At 41.0% G+C, this 17,732-nt stretch overlaps 1 protein-coding gene across 1 annotated transcript; it reads left to right on the plus strand.

The window, feature by feature from the left end:
• Positions 1–3,371: 3,371 nt before the first annotated feature.
• Positions 3,372–11,098, plus strand: LOC120945191 (serine/threonine-protein kinase SBK1-like). The gene is made up of 5 exons (XM_040359159.1): positions 3,372–3,377; positions 6,381–6,549; positions 8,119–8,321; positions 9,074–9,223; positions 10,277–11,098. The coding sequence occupies exons 1-5, from the start codon at positions 3,372–3,374 to the stop codon at positions 11,096–11,098; spliced, it is 1,350 nt and encodes a 449-aa protein (XP_040215093.1).
• The last annotated feature ends 6,634 nt before the right edge of the window (positions 11,099–17,732 follow it).

The following is a 17,732-nucleotide window of genomic DNA, read 5'->3' on the forward strand; positions in this document are numbered from 1 at the left end:
CTTAAAGAGGCATTAAATACCAGAATTGCATTACATACAGAGTGCAGAGTTCAGGGGGTTACACACAGAGGGCAGAGCTGTCACTTGTAAACACAGAAACCAGACTTCTGTGTTTACAAGTAATTGTAGTGAGCAGGCACCAAAGGGTCTGAGCCAAAGGTGGTGGAACAAGTTCCCCCAGAAAAAAAGCCCTGGCCATGACGCTTTAATACATTTTAATACCCATTTGTTAACTTTTTTTCAGAACTGACACTAGTCTCACACTGAGTAAGCATTTTGACTATAGTACTAATAATTTAAAATAAAGGAAATATTTTACTCACCGCATTTGAAGCTCCACCTTGCCAGTTCCGGTCTTCTAGTACACGGCAGTACTTCAGTTTCCAGTCTCCAGAGAAAAATTCTGGGTTTCCAAACTTTTTTTTTTTTCACAGTAAAAGTCTTCTTTTATTGACATACAAACAAGTAACAGAAAACAATGACAGTTGAAAGGTAAACGTGCGTATTCAGTCACAGATTGCAGTTATAAATTGGTCACAAAAATCAAGGTAAGTACGATGCAAGGGCCATAAAGTAGTACAGATGGGTGAGCAGAACCTAAACCAACAAAACCATAAGACCGGGGGGGGGGGGGGCAGCTAGCCCGAGGCATCGACCCAGCTGGACCATATCTTGTCGAACTTAGTCGGACAGTTTCTGCTTTCGTACGTGATGGGGTTCCAAACTTGTTTAGTCTTGTATATCAGACTCTCTTATGTCACAACCAGACATTAGAGTCACCGCACAGCTCTTGGGTCTCCATCAGACTTCTCTCCAACTCACAGGATTGCTATCATCACCGGCTTCTGTTACTAAGTCCTGAAAATGCGCTTCTGGTCACTTGAACGGCACCAATGTAGAAATATCCAGAGAAGGCATTTAATGGATCTTCCACTAACATACAAAGTCCAAAGTCCACAGACGATACAAAGATCCAACAGAGTATTTCAGAATCCCATCTTTTCCTAGACATGTGCCATATTCATCATAGAGTGACAAGACTACACTAGCTGAATGCCAGCTTGACTGCCTCAAATATTGGTCTCACACTGGAGGGGGGTCAACCAAATGTTCCCATTGAATGAATACCCCCCTCAAGTCTAATTACCATCAATAAATACTTCCTTCCTTACCAGGCCATCTCACACACCTAGGTCGTCTTAGATAAGATTAACACATCAAAAGGGTCCTCAGCTGTTCCTTTGATCTGTGTTTGACCACTAACCCAGCAAACACCTTTTGATGTGTAACCTTGAATTCCTGTATGTCACACATATATACTGTGCCTTACATATACCACACTATTTTACAATACCTACATATCTATATTAATATTACAACAATGGCAACTCCAATATTCATATCCTGACAGGTCCCTTTAATTGAATATTCCGTACACAGGACTGAGACACAACATTTATAATAACAATGGTATCTACTCTGAATAGTTTGAGCCTACACCCGAAAGACAATAGACAGAGGGGACATGGAGAACAATAGTGATGGGATACGGTGTATCTGGTAAACACAACAAACAATAGTACAGGTGACCCTCCAGGAAGACAATATGAATACTAAACACTGGCAGTATTATTCTAATGACAACTACAACCAATTCAACAGACAATGTTAGGGGTGTAGAACACCTAGAATATTTATCTCAACAAATAAAAAATAAAGTATGCAAAATATATTAAACAATCCAATAAATCTTTATCTGATTCAAAGACCATATACACAGCTCCATACCCTAGAACATTTGTAACAATGCAAAGAAAGACCAAAACTCTTATCTACTTGTGAAAATTGGAAGTCACATAAATTTCCACTTTTCCAACACTAAAGCCCCCAAAACACTTTCTCCTATAACTCTTAGGGCCAGATTCACGAAGAATTGCGGTGGCGTAACGTATCGTAGATGCGTTACACCGCCGCAAGTTTTCATTGCAAGTGGCTGATTCACCAAGCACTTGCGATGAAAACCTACGCCGGCGGCCTCCGGCGCAAGGCGGGACAATTTAAATGGGCGTGTGCCATTTAAATTAGGCGCGCTCCCGCGCCAGACCTACCGCGCATGCTCCGTTTCCGAACTCCCGCCGTGCTTTGCGCGCCGTGACGTCATGTTTTCGAACGGTGACGCGCTTAGCGTAATTCCGTATTCCCGGACGGCTTACGCAAACAACGTTATTTTTTACATTTCGACGCGGGAACGACGGCCATACTTTAGACAGCAATACGTTTGCTGTCTAAAGTTAGGGCACCAAAAAAACCGACTAACTTTGCGACAGGAAACTAGACTAGCGGCGACGTAGCGAACGCGAAAATCCATCGGGAACCGCCGTAACTCCTAATTTGCATACCCGACACTGGTTTACGACGCAAACTCCCCCCAGCGGCGGCCGCGGTATTGCATCCTAAGATCCGACAGTGTAAAACAATTGCACCTGTCGGATCTTCTGGCTATCTATGCGTAACTGATTCTATGAATCAGGCACATAGATAGAAACAGAGATACGACGGCGTATCTCCACTGTGAATCTGGCCCTTAGTTTCCCATTCCTGAAAATACAATGCATTTAGTTGACACAAAATCTAAATAATAAAAACGAATCACTTAAGGTTTAACACAGGAATTTTCATATACACAGAACTGAAACTCAACATTTATAATAACAATGGTATCTACCCTGAATAATCTGAGCCTACACCCAAAAGACAATAGACAGAGGAGACTTTGGGAACAATAGTGATGGGATACGGTGTATATAGTAAACACAACAAACAATGGTACAGGTGACCCTCCAGGAATACAATATGAATACTAAACTGGCAGTGTTATGGTAATGACTATCACACCCAATTCAACAGGTAATGTTAGGGTGTAGAACACCTAGAAAATTAACCTCAACTAATAAAAAATAAGGTATGCTAGATGCAAGAGATATTAAAATAAATCCAATAAATCTTTATTTGATTCACTGACTATATACACAGCTCCATACCCTAGAACATTTATAACAACGTAAAGAAAGACCAAAACTCTTTTCTACTTGTGAAAATATGGAAGTCACTTCTATAAATTTCCACTTTTCCAACGCTAAAACCCCCAAAACACTTTCTCCTGTAACTCTGTTTCCCTTTCCTGAAAAATACAATGCATTTAGTTGACATAATATCTAAATAATAAAAAAACACACTTAAGGGTTTTCCAAAAATAAAAACAAATCAAGATTTTTCTGCCTTATTAAATAAAATAAATACAAGAGAAAAACAACAAGCAAAAACTGTAACAATCTTTGTGTCATCACCAACACAAAACACAAATACAAGAAATGGAAGTAAGTTGAGCAAAAAGATATAAAACAAATACAAGTAAAAAGTGTTGGGTTTTTAACGATGTTTCCAATATACTCTTTTAATATAATTGCAGGAAATTATTTTTAAAATATTCAGTGGGGTATCCTTCCTATTTCTTCTTATAAAACAAAATGAACCTATTATATCTATGTTACACTGAAAAGTTTCGATGTAATGTCCTGACAAAGTGGTAAGTAATTATTTTACCCAAAATCTATATACTTTACCAAATGATATCACTAGAGAAATCAGATCTCAGAGAGAATTCTTAGTCTAAAGCTGGTCATAGATGGGAAGGGTTTAGAGATGAATCTCTAGATATAAGCTCAGACATGGCGGCTCCAATATTCCTATCCTGACAGGACCCTTGAATTGTTCTTCAAACTATAAAATGTAATTGGCATAAAAATCATATATATATCTATATTTTTATTTTCAATTAAGTCCTTTTTAAATTAAACCCATTGGTATACAATGTTACTGGAAATTAGACATAATGGTATACAGTAAAATAACCACCAAAAACCTACAGCAGATATCACAAGATGTTTTTTCTCAATTAATTACCTTGTTAATATTTCCTTTTGTATTAGTTATTCAGTTTAGAATCAGTTAAAAAAATATTTTAAGATTAACATTTCCGCCATATTAACCATGGAATGGAAAATTATTTTTGTTTTATAACTCAGTAAAGTTTTAAAATATTTGTGTTCCATCATGTTAATTCTCTCACTTATTCTCCAGAAAACCTGTTTATATGTAAATTAGCAGCAGCAACTCAGGCTTATTTACATAACATTTACATTAGAAGTCAGCCAATGGAAACCCTCCATTCTCTGACTTCCCCGCCCATCTCCCTTGTATAAAGCGGGCCTCAACCTCTCATCAGTCATTCTACTTCCAGAGAGTATACACATCTATTACAGCCTAGCTGGAGATTTGGTGACGTTTTCCGGTGTTGATCTGCAGAGGAACATAATATTCAGAGAAACGAATCCAACTTCATCACCGCTGAATCCCCACCACATTAAGGTAAGGTCACTTTCATCTAACCAATCAATGGATCTTTATATATTCATCACATAAAAATCTGCAGTATTATTATCAGAATGTTCATTAAATAATAAAGAACTATATATTAAAAACTGCCAAAAGAGGCAATGGATGGAGGTTCAGGACAGGATATTATGTAATACAATGTATAGAGAAGACAGGATGGACATTGGAGGTCTGCAGTGACCAGCCTGATGAAAAAGTTGTTAGTAATAAATTAAATGCAATAAAAGTTGAGGTAGTAATTTGTGTGATGTAATACAAAGGTAAATGTGTTTGGGTGGGCAAATTAATGTATCATTTTATGCAAATCTCCTATTACAAGTATATTCCAATCTGTACAAAACAATTCAACACTTGCTGAGTTTTTGGTATAAAAGACTCACTCACAACAAAACAAGAATACAACATGTTTCATAAATATCTCACTGAGCATTCCCTTCAATTCATTTCATGACGTCTGTCAGTCTGATGATATGAGGTCTTACTGAGACCATAAAGATGACATTGAGCAAGAAAATGCTTTAAAATTTTTTTTTTTTTTTTAAGATGCCCGAAAGGGGACGTGACAATTGAGTGTTTGGATGCTATGACATCACTCATGGTCATTGTGGGTCATTCTGGGACTTCACATTTTTGGGGAGAAGGGTTTAGGGAAAAGTCACTAATATCTTCTGATGGCCTTTATCATGGCCTCTGCTGTCTTGTACTGGATACAAAAGAGAGGCGTCCATTTTCCATATTTTACATGATATCTCTCAATAAAATTACACTTCTTACCTGGCTGAGCTCTGTGTTCATCCTCCTGACTTTATGTAACAAAACTGGAAACTCGGCATAGCTGGTTGGCCACAGGAAAGTTGAGCATCTCATGTAGGTCATCCTTATGGTATCTTTACTCTTTTCGTGGCAGTATCTGGGGTCACCAAGATGCTGCTGGCAGCAAATACACCTTTCCATCAGTAGTGACCAATGTTTATTACATTTCCTTACCAAAAGAATAAAAATGAGTCTTTTGGCCACCAGTTACTTCGAAGGCCCCTGCACACAACTGAACTAGTAACTATTGGATATAGCATGGCACCTATTTATGTAATGCTTTATGTCTTGGATATTTTATTTATTTTCCTACTTGATCAGTTTATATCATTCCCTGATAATTGTCTTGTTTATAAATAGATGGCTGAGAGCCCATTCACACAGGGGCGACGCTAATTTGGGGGCGACTCGGCAAGGCGACCTGAAGATGACTTCAGAGGCGACTTGCAAAATGACTTCTGTATAGATGTCAATGCAAGTTGCCCCGAGTCGCCCCCAAAGTCGTACAAGAACCTTTTTCTAAGTTGGAGCGACTTGCGTTGCTCCTATTAGAACGGTTCTATTGAACAGACGGGCCGCGACTTGTCAGGCGTCTGTCGCCCCGTGTGAATGGGCTCTGACTTTCATGTTTGTTTCCTTTAAGCTTGTGTTCAAGCTCTAAATTTGGTGGCCAAGCCTTATTCCTGAGGCCCCAGAATTCAGCCAGAAACTCGATCGGAGCTGAATTCTGCCGCGAAACCCGGCGTGTGTACACTTTCGGCCGAGGAAGCCGACGAGTTCCTCGTCGAGCCAAATAGAGAACATGTTCTCTATTTCCTCGTTGTTCAATGAGGAAAGTTGACTCGCCGAGATCCTCGGCGGCTTCACACAGAACTCGACGAGCAAAACAATGAGTTTTGCCCATCGAGTTCCTCGGACGTGTGTACGGGGCCTACGTCATACATATAGATGTGGAGGTCTATTGAGCTTTTTTATATTTATAGGTATATAACATAGCTATTTACTCATATTTGACACATTTCTATAGTTTCTGTAAAGATTTTATTTTCAAGCTAATAATTTATCAATTTATTGTAACCAATAATGTGACAAACATATTTTTTGCTCTCTAGGACACTATGGCCTCTGTTGCCCATGACGTGGAAGCTCTTCTGGATAGAATGGTCTCTTTCTATTCGCAGAGACTACGGCAGGTGGACATACAGAAGTATTTCCTCATGGGGAAGGAGCTTGGAAAAGGTTCATATGGAAAAGTCTTCCTGACAAACGACAGGAAAACAGGTAATTTAATCTAATCACCATTTTGATATACAACAATATTTGTAGAGGATATGTATGGAAATTCGATTTTTTTCAAGAGGTCACTAATTGTAGACTCACTCTAAAATAAAAGGAGCAGTAAAGTAGAATCCCTGATCAACACACGTAATGACAAATAACAGGTACAATATATGCAGTGAGAGAATATGGCCCAATTATAGGATTTATTACATCTCTATAAATATAAACTGTATGAAACATTAATACATATTGATAAGATTATTTAGCTAACTAAGCATTGGGTTGACTCTTGGGAGTAGTTATGCAAATATCAAAATGTCTTGATGGGAACATATCTGTCGGGAGGAGTGGACATTCCTAGACAGGTTGTGTTTGCATGCAGACAGTCCTAGATAATGACCACATATAATGATGAGTCTATATGATAAAATAGAAATCCAATGAATACAAGGAACCAACTAGAAGCAGTCAGGCTGGGAAGGATATAATGCTAACAATGCTTATTGTCCTCCAGCCAGGAAATGAGGTTGGCTCTATCTGACTTGCTGAAGCTTCTAATTGTGGAAATCTCAGTGTGAAGCAACAATCAGAATAAAGCCTCGTACACACGCACGGTTTTATCGGCAGGAAACGGCAAGAAAACTGCTGGCAGAGCTTTCTTGCCAAGTAAACGGTGCGTGTGTACGAGGCTTTGAGGTTTCTCGTCGAGAAAACTGCCCAGAATCTAGACGAGAAAAATAGAGAACCTGCTCTCTATTTTCTCTGCAGTATTTTCCTGCCGAGAAACCCGAGCGTGTGTATACTTGCCTGTCTCCATGGAAACCTGTGCATGCTCAAAAAATGACTTTGACGCATGCGCGGTAGCTTCCAAGGCATAGGTAGGGTGAAGCAAAAATGTGAGCTTGTTGTAGTCCATGACGTCACTGTGTTTGTGTGTACACTCGGCCGGCAAGAGAATCTTGCCAGGAATCTCGTCGGCAAAAACAAGGTTTTTCCTGACGAGAATCTGGGCCGTGTGTACAGGGCTTAAGAGTTGTACAGGAACCTCTCCAGTACTAAATTGTGTCTGCTGATTGCTGGTAGGGCTGAAGTTTCGTTTAAAAAAAATAAAAAAAAAATCACAATAAAGTTTATTAACCTTTTTTTATAAGTTTAACTTTTAATGAAGCATAATACATTCTCTTGTTCAATATTTTTATTGAGTTTTACAAGAAAAAACATACAAAATATAATAAGCAACATATTATGAGATACATATATAATAAGTAGAGACATTTCTATAATTACCTAACTCAAAACTAACAGGAGAGTAGAAAGAAAACTTCATGAATATCACAGTTGGATAACAAGTGTGAGGACCCAATTATGGGTCAAACATTTTTTAGGGTAAAATTCCGTAGAGCATGCCTCCCGATGACTCATCCACCCCAAATGGGCTGCATAATACATTCTCAATCTGGGAGCATCAGATCTAATTAAAACTATTGCAATTTTGAGAGTGAACATAGGAAAATGATCAGCTTAAAATTTCCAATTTTTAATTCAAGTTTAATTCTTTTTTTTTTACAGGACAAAGAATGGCTTCGAAGTTCATGGATAGAAGCAGAATCAGTCAGGAGTCTTTCCTCCGGGAGTTCAGCATTTCATCCTTTCTTTCGTCTCATCCCAACATCATCGGATGCTGTGACGCCATCTTCAAAACCACTAACAACTTTGTGTTTACCCAAGAACTGGCTCCTGCTGGTGATCTGTTCTCTCTGATTATACCAAATGTAAGTACATCAAGATATATGTGTGTGGCTGAATTTTGTTTCTTGTAGTTTTGGCTAGAGTTACAGTATGAGGAGTTAAAGAAGTTCACCTTTTCAGAAAAACATAATAAATTCACATTTTGTTGCAGGTAGAAAAAAATGTGCATTTATTATTTTAGTCGCAGGAACCTGTAAAGCATTGTACCAGCAATCAGAAGATCACTGATGCCATGTAGGTCTCCTTCAGACCTGTCAGTGTATAGGCTTGCTCGTACCTCGTACGAGGGAGCCAATACCTGCTCACAGGAAGAATGAATGAACTACCACGGCGCTCACGTGGTTCATTGAAAACTACAAGCTGACAGGGGCAAAGGCTGCTGGTCCTTGTAGTTTTCCATTCAGAGTGCTGTGAATGAGTGACGTAGCTTGGTGGGCGGAGCCCCACGTGGCCTTTTTTTAAAAACAGCTAATGGGTGTAAAAGACCCCCCACTAGCTGGCACAGCTCAGTGCGAGGGCTGGTGCATTCATAACATGTTACATCCTGAATATTGGTGTAACATGTTATAAAAGGTGAACTTATCCTTTATAAGGACAACTAATTATGTTTGATGATGAATTTTCCCTACATATTGGTGCAGAGGTAGATGTTGGGTAAAGAATTGGTGAGTGATGGCACATCTGAAACAACATCACATAAGCTCAATTTTCTCAGGTATGTGACTTTCTTGAGGAAATACATAGCTCATTCGGTTATATGTGCATTTTTCTGTAGTCAACTTCACAGTTTGAACCATTCAGGCCAGGCCATACCACAACCCCAAACGCGTTCTCTGATCAGCCAACCAGAATCTACTACAAATCCCCCCGGCCCGTTACAAGAGCAAAGGAGAACGAAGATTTGCAGTCCAAGGACCTCGACTGTGTAACTCATTACCAACTCATTTGGGAACGGAAGAGAATCACCAGGCCTTCAGAAAAAAACTCAAGACCCACCTTTTCTGAAGGCTAAATGGAAGGAAAATGGATGCCAAGCGCCTTGACGCGATTCGGTTCGCATTTGTAGCGCTATATAAGTTATTCACTCACTCACTCATAAGCTAAAACTTCTGTTAGGCCCCATACACACGAGAGAATTTATCCGCGGATACGGTCCAGCGGACCGTTTCCACGGATAAATCCTCTCAAAGATTTCCGCAGATTTCTATGCGATGGAGTGTACACACCATCGCATTGAAATCCGCGCGGAAATCCTCTGGCGATGACGTGTCGCGCCGTCGCCGCGATTATGACGCGGCGACGGGCGCGACGCTGTCATATAAGGAATTCCACGCATGCGTCAAATCATTACGACGCGTGCGGGGAATCCCTTTGGACGGATGGATCCGGTGAGTCTGTACAAACGAGCGGATCCATCCGTTGGGATGGATTCCAGCAGATGGATTTGTTGTGCATGTCAGCAAATATCCGATCTGCTGGAATCCATCCCAGAGGAGATTTCTCCGCGGAAACAGATCCGCTGGCGTGTACACACCATAGGATCTATCCGCAGAAACCCATTTGCTGGGATTTATCTGCGGATGGATTCTATCATGTGTATGGGGCCTTAGTCAATTTGGGGAGATTTCCCTTCACTTCCTCTCCCAGAGATGCAACAGGAAGTGAGAGGAAACTTTCTTAGTTGAAACTAGTACAGGTGTCCAAGTTGGAAGATTTACACTTTTTGTTCTGAAAACTTTAATATTTTGAATTTTCTATCACTTTAATTGTCCTGGTGACCACTGCCATTGAGACAAATAGGGTGAATATAAGGAAAATACATAAAAATATGACAAATAATCCCTAGTATAAAAAAAACAAAGTTATGGCAATACATACACTTTACCTGTTTCTGCATAAGTATTCTGAATGTCTCCTTATTATCTCCCTTCTGTATTTAACATCTATTGTGTTTTGATCATTTTTATTAACTTTTTAGGTGGGAATTCCAGAAGACGCTGCAAAGAGATGTGCTGTTCAGATCTCCAGTGCCCTCAAATTCATAGCGAAAAATGGACTTGTGCACATGGATCTGAAGCCAGAAAATATTTTGGTATTTGATAAGGAGTGTCATTGCATCAAGATCACAGACTTTGGCCTTGCTAAGGTCAGAGGGACAGTAATAAGATCCAGGTGTGGCAGCCAATCCTACATGGCCCCAGAGATGCGTAATGTGACCGTTTCAGGTGGATTGGTTGTAGATGGCAGCCTCGATGTTTGGGCATTTGGTGTCATCATCTTCTGCTTACTTACAGGAAAGTTTCCATGGCGGGTGGCCATCCTTGATGATGGAGGCTACAAACGTTTTGTTGAATGGCAAAACAATTTCAAGATGGCTAACCCTCCTAAAGCATGGAAAAGGGTTCCACCTAAGATACAACGGATGTTTAATGGTCTTTTGGCAATTGATTACTCCAAAAGAAGTCAAAGTACTGAAGTCCTTAAATATACAAATGAAAGCTGGAAAGAAAAAACTGCGGATTCAGCTACACGAGGAGAGGAAGAAGATCCCATTGAAACGGATTCTACTGCACAATCTGAGGACTCATCAGTTTCCCACCAGAACACTTCACAGAGCTCCAGAGTTTCCAACACATCTACTGTCAACTCCATGTCTTCTTCTTCCGTTTCGACCACAAACACATCTGGATCTCAGTCTGAGATGTCTCCAGAGGCACAGGAGGACAACATGGAAGAGGCACTAATTGTGTTTGATGATGAATTTTCCCTACATATTGGTGCAGAGGTAGATGTTGGGTAAGGAAGAATTGGTGAGTGATGGCACGTCTGAAACAACATCACATAAGCTCAATTTTATCAGGTATGTGACTTTCTTGAGGAAATACATAGCTCATTAGGTTATATGTGCATTTTGCTGTAGTCAACTTCACAGTTTGAATCATTCAGGCCCATGTCACACTATTAGTTCTGCACGAAGGGCCAGATTCAGGTAGCTTGGCGCATCTTTGTGCCAGCGTAGCGCATCTCATATGCGCTAAGCCGACGTAACTCTAAGGCCTAGTACACACGAGAGGATTTATCCGCGGATACGGTCCACCGGACCGTATCCGCGGATAAATCCTCTCAAGAAATTCCACGGATTTGGATCCGATGGAGTGTACTCACCATGGGATCGAAATCCGCGCCGAAATCCCCTCGCGATGACGTGTCGCGCTGTCGCCGCGATGATGACGTGCGCGACGCTGTCATAAAAGGAATTCCATAAATATTCGCAGGAATGTACACACCATAGAATCTATCCGCTGAAACCGATCCGCTGAGATTTTTCAGCGGATGGATTCTATCGTGTGTACGGGGCCTGAGAGGCAAGAGCAGTATTCACAAAGCACTCGCTCCCTACGTTGTGCCAGCGTAACGTAAATTGGCCGGCGTAAGCCCGCCTAATTCAAAGTAGGAAGGTAGTGGGCGTGTTGTATTAAGATACGACGGCTTCCTAAGATACGACGGCTCAATGCGTACGACGTGAAAGTAACCTACGCCCAGCCCCATTCACGTACGACTTACATAAACAATGTAAAATCCGACTGCTGTACCGACGTCCATACCCTAACATGACTTACCCCTGCTTTATGAGGGATAACTTTACGCCGGTCGTACGCCTTACATAAACGGCGTAACTTACTGTGACGGGCGCAAGTATGTTCGTGAATTGGCGTATCTAGGTCATTTACGCGTAAATCAATGGAAGCGCAACTAGCGGCCAGCTTAAATATGCACCCAAGATACGACGGCGTAGGAGACTTGCGTCGTTCGGATGAGGCCAAAATTCACGCATCTCTTCCATTAAGAATTAGGCTCAGAGATACAACGGCGCATCAGTGCACTTACGCGGCGTATCAGAAGATACGTTGGCATAAGTCATACCTGAATCTGGCCCTAAGTGTGTAGTCATGACTCTTTGTCCTGAGATATCCACCACTGATTTAACTTTCTTACTAAAGGCATGGCATCTCCATCCAAAAAATACAGACTGATTACCCCATTTTTATTTTAGAACAAATTCCCTCTGTTTTCTTGTCCCTCTTCTGATGTTCAGATCTCTTAACAAATTGTATTTCACTACCAAGACTGTTGTAACTCACTAAACCTTTTATCCAACCTCTAAACTATTGCATGCCTGGCATGACCACATTCTATGTCTATATACTTTGTGTTATGTGTCCTTCCTTTTCATTTTAGAATTTTGGGCGGTATGCCAATGGTATAGCATTTGTTAGCCATTTCCAGAGTAGTGGAGTTAAGCCTTGCAGTTAGGAGTATTAAAGTGAAACTAGATTCAATGAGGTTGATCTAAAAGATCTTCAAGCTTACAATGGTAATAGCAGGACTCGTGTTGGATAGGCTGTTAACATTTTGCTTTTTTTTTTTTTTTTTTTTTTCTTTTTTTTCTTTCCTCACTTCAGACTCTACCTCATAGAGTGCGTGTTTTATGCTCATGTTCTGCGTACCAGCCCATTGCATCTCTATTTTGGTTTAGCATCATTAGTGTCGCTTTTTCTTTATACATCTTTATTTATTTATTTATTTTTTTTTTATATTTATTTTTCCTTTTTTTTTTTTTTTTTTTCTTTCTTTTTTTATACCAATGAATTGACCATTTCACATTTTTACCCCCCCTTACCCCTACCCCTTCCCCCCCTGTCTCACCTTAGACATTCTCTTCAGACCTATGGGTCTTTCTAATTTTCTTCTAAGGGAGCGTTTAAATTTCTTCCCGTAGCTTTTCTGCGTAACTCCATGTTTTCTTGAAAATCCTCCAGTTTTCCCATTTTGTGCTTAATAAGATATTATTACCCTCTAACCCCTCTTTCAGTTCTTCCATTCTGTATGTTTCTTCGACCGCGTCAATCCATTCCCACATTAAAGGGGGGTCTGGATCTTGCCACCTTCTAGGAATTAATCTCTTAGCGGCATTCAGGAGGTGCGGAACCAGTGAGTCCCTGTACCTTTTAATGCCTTCTTCTCCCCCATGAAATAAAACAACCCATGGGTCCATCTTTATCTTTTTCTTTGTGATCTCTTCCACGCAACCCAATATATTTTCCCAATACTCTTTTATCTTGGGGCATCCCCACCAAAGGTGTGCCATATTTCCTGGTGATCTACATCCCCTCCAACAGTCCCCTGTCTGCCCCTCTTTAAATTGTTTTAATTTATCCGGTGTCATATACCAACCGGCGATGCATTTATAACACATTTCCGCCGTGCGGCTGTCAACCGCTGAGGAGTGAGTCAGAGCCAACAATCTCTCTATTGTGGTCCTATCCCGCTGTGTGCCCAATTCCCTTTCCCATTTTTCAATGAATGGAGGTACGTCCGGCTCCCCCATCCTCAGTAGGATCCTATATAGTTTTGAAATAATACCTTTGGATCTTTCTGTGGTACAAATTTTCTCAAGATCTGACAACTGGTCTCCCGACCTCAAAGGGTGGGGAAGACCCTGTATAAAATGGTTTAGTTGCTGATACCTCCACTCATTGATTTCCATTAAATTTTTATTAAGTTTTAACTCCTGCAGTGTTCTAATGTGACCCTCACTCATTATATCTCTTAGTTGTGCAGTGTCTTTTTTAATCCAATGCCCCCCTACTTGTGTCTTACCCGGTGCAAAAAAATCATTGTTTTTCAGTGCTATGAGAGGTGAGTTGTATTCTTTCTCAATTTTTTTATATACTATATCCCATGTTTTCAGTGCCTTTTTTGTTATCTCGTGTAGATTTATATCCAGTGTCCTAAATTTGGGGGGATTCCAAATTATCTTATCTAACCTTGCCTGTGATATTTCATTTTCTAAACTTACCCACCTTTTTTCTTTATTGACTCTGGCCCACTCCACCACCCTTGTTAATATCACCGCATCGTAGTATCTCTTAACATCCGGAACGGCGAGTCCACCCTTTTTTTTTGGTTGCCTTAATGTTTGAGAGGATATCCTATGTTTCTTATTCTTCCATATAAAATTCATAATTAATTTATTAAGGGCTGAGAGTAGCGTTCTCGGGAGGGCTATGGTGATCATCTGGAATTTATATAGGATCTTTGGCATGATGACCATTTTGCAATAATTGATTCGTCCTATCCATGATATTGCTCTATTTTCCACCCTTTTTGTCTCTTTCTTAATTTCATTTAACAATGGGATGAAATTTATCGCGTAGGTTTTTTTGATTGATTTTGCTAACAAGATCCCAAGGTATTTAAGTTCGCTAACCCAGGCGAAACGATGATTCCTTTGCAGGGATTTTTCTTCTGTCTTACTAACATTTATACTCATAATCTCCGTTTTGGTGATATTCAATTTGAAATTTGAAACTTCTCCATATTCATGGCAAAGGCTTAATAGGTTTGGGATTGATGTTTTGGGTTCAGTTAAATAGAAGAGGACGTCGTCTGCAAAAGCTGCAAGTTTATGTTCCTCCTCTCCTATTTTGATCCCTTTTATTTTTTGACTGTTACGGATCTTAGCTAGCAGGGGTTCCATTGACAACACAAACAGCAGTGGTGACAATGGACATCCCTGCCTCGTTCCGTTTTTCATTTGAAATGTTTGCGAGAAGCTACCGTTTATTTTTATTTTTGCCGAAGGAGACTGATAAAGGGCGGCCACCCAGTTCATCATCCCCCTGCCAAACCCCATTTCCTTTAACGTAGAGAGCATGAGTCCCCAGTCTACCCTGTCGAACGCTTTCTCTGCGTCTATTGACAGGAGTAGACCTGGGGACCCCGCCAACCTCATTTTCCGGATTATCAAAAGTGTTCTTACCCCATTGTCTCTCCCCTCTCGTCCCTGAATGAAACCCGTCTGATCTGGATGTACCAATTTATTCATTTCCTGCTTCACTCTCCCGGCCAATATCCTTGCGAACAATTTTATATCCGTGTTCAGCAAAGATATCGGCCGGTAGCCCGAGCAGCCCTCCAAGTCCTTGCCTTCTTTCGGGATAACAGTTATAATTGCTTCCGAGGCCTCTTTACTTAATTTGTGCCCCTTCCCCAGGCCGTTAAAATACCTACATAGCCTTGGTAGTAGTATCTCTTTACATTTTTTGTAATACATTACTGTAAAGCCATCTGGGCCTGGGCTTTTACCTGAGGCAGAGTTTGTTAATGCTAACTTGATTTCATTTTCCGTGATTGGCCTATCCATCCCCTCTGCATCCAATTGACTAACTTTTGGGAGTCTTGCTTCTTTTAAAAAGGTTGTGATCTTATTTTCTTTCTCTCCTGTCTGCCAAGTCTTTTGTTCTACTGAATATAATTTTTCATAATATAATCTAAATGTTTCGGCAATTTCTTTTGTTGTATGTACAACCTCTCCTTTTTCATTTTTGATTTTATCAATATAGTTCCTTGATTTCTTTTTTTTCACCAGCCGAGCCAAATGTTTGCTTGTTTTATTTCCCCACTTGTATCTTTCACCTGCTATTGAGTTGAATTCTTTTCTTATTTCCTGATCCATGAGATCTTTAAGTATGTTTCGTTTATTGACAAGAGTTAGGTATACATCTCGTTGCTTACCTTCTTTTTTGTGTTTTTGTTCTAAACTGTAGATCTCATCTATTAATTTTACTTTTTTACTGATCGCTTCTTTTTTTCTCCTTGCTCCTTCCGAGATCAGAGCCCCTCTTATCACTGCCTTGTGGGCATCCCATAGGGTTGCCGCTGAAATTTCCTCAGTCTCATTTATCTTAAAATATTCTTCTAGTTCTTTTTTAACCCTTGTTAAGCTTTTTTCCTCAATCAGTAGTTCCTCATTTAATCTCCAGCTTTGATAGGGCCTTTGATTTCCCGAGATTTTTATAGTTATACTAATGGGGGCGTGATCAGAGATCGTCATGGGCTCTATTCTCGTCTCGACCACCCCCTCCAGCATTCTATGATCCACAAAGATGTGGTCGATCCGAGAATAACTACCATGTACCTGGGAAAAAAATGTGTAGTCTCGCTGAGTAGGATTGAAAATCCTCCATGCATCTACGAGCTGACTTCTATGTAGGCTAGCTTTGGCCTTTCTTAATTGTGTGTCCTGGGTTTCTAGTGCACTGTGGGACTTATCCACTTTCGGATCCATGCAGAAGTTTAGGTCTCCTCCTAGTATTATCTTTCCCCTGCTAAAGTCTTTTAATTTTCCTAAGATTCCCAATATGTACTTCATCGGGGAGATGTTAGGTGCATATACGTTTACCAGGGTATACTCTTCTTCCTCCAATTTTCCTCTCAAAAAGAGGAATCTCCCTTCTGGGTCAGTTAGTCTATCTGTAGGCACAAACCTAGTCCCCTTGGCTACCCCTATTGCGACCCCTCTGGCTCTCTTGGAGATGGTGTCTCCATAATACCAAGTGGGGAAGTCTGTCGAATACATCCTTACGTTTGACCCTATTGTCAGATGGGTCTCTTGAAGGAATGCAATATCTGCCCTATAATGTTTCAGTTCCTTTAGCACCTTATGTCTCTTGTATGGGCTGTTTAGACCCTTAACATTGTATGAGAGGCATTTAATTACTGGCATCTTCATTCTCTTTTTTTTTTTTTCCTCCTCTTCCTCCCTTTTCTCTCCCCGGGTCTGGGTCTGCAATTTTCTTTTCTATGGGTTACGCTCTCTTCTAGTTGTCCAGGTGAGACAGGGCTTTTTCCCCCTCCCCTCAATCCCTCCCCCCTCTTCCCCCCTCCCCCCTCCCCCCCTCCCTCCCTCCCGTTTGGTCTATTAAAGACCTCTGAACCAACTCCCATGTCTTGGTCCAGATCACTCTGGGTGAGGGTTTAGGATTTCCCCCCCCCCCCACCATCATTAGATAGGGGAGGTGGGGGGAAAGCTTCAATTTCATCTTCCCCATAGCCACCCCGGGTCCTCTCGGATCCCGGTAGTAAGCCCGGGGGGAAGAGAAAAAAAAAAATTAAATAAGGGACACATTCCTAACACTCCAATCTCCTCTCTCAGATCTCAGCTAAGAGAGCAGGGAATCCCCAGATGTATTGAGTCCCTTTGAAAAAAAAGGGACTAATTTCGTTCGTCTTCCTCTATGTCCACCGAGTATTCCCTCCGTTCTCAGGATAAAGAGAGAGAAGAGCTCCGTCGAAGGGGACCCTAAGGAGACAGACTTTAGCCTAAGTCGGAGCCGGATGGGTATGGGAAGGAGAGGGACGGGGGGGCCTCAAAAAAGGGGCTCCCCCGCCTCCCCCTCAACCCCATCCCGGCAGGTCGGGGATCCGAATATCCAATTTCCTGCAGAATTCCCTCAAGTCCTCGGGGAATCTCAAGGTCGCAGATCTTCCCTCTCTTGTCCCAATTAGACAGGCGGGGAACCCCCAATTGTACTTGATATTTAGGTCGACCATTTGTTTTAAGAGTGGTTTTAACAACCATCTCCTCGCCA

This window comes from Rana temporaria, chromosome 1 (genome assembly GCF_905171775.1).
Source record: "Rana temporaria chromosome 1, aRanTem1.1, whole genome shotgun sequence".
In the NCBI taxonomy this organism is placed as follows: Eukaryota; Metazoa; Chordata; class Amphibia; order Anura; family Ranidae; genus Rana; species Rana temporaria.

Excerpts from the sequence above, each read along its gene's own strand:
- LOC120945191 (XM_040359159.1), top strand. Across the intron at positions 6,550-8,118 it reads GACAAACGACAGGAAAACAG|GACAAAGAATGGCTTCGAAG; the intron begins GTAATTTAATCT and ends TTTTTTTTACAG. Across the intron at positions 9,224-10,276 it reads AGTCCAAGGACCTCGACTGT|GTGGGAATTCCAGAAGACGC; the intron begins GTAACTCATTAC and ends TTAACTTTTTAG.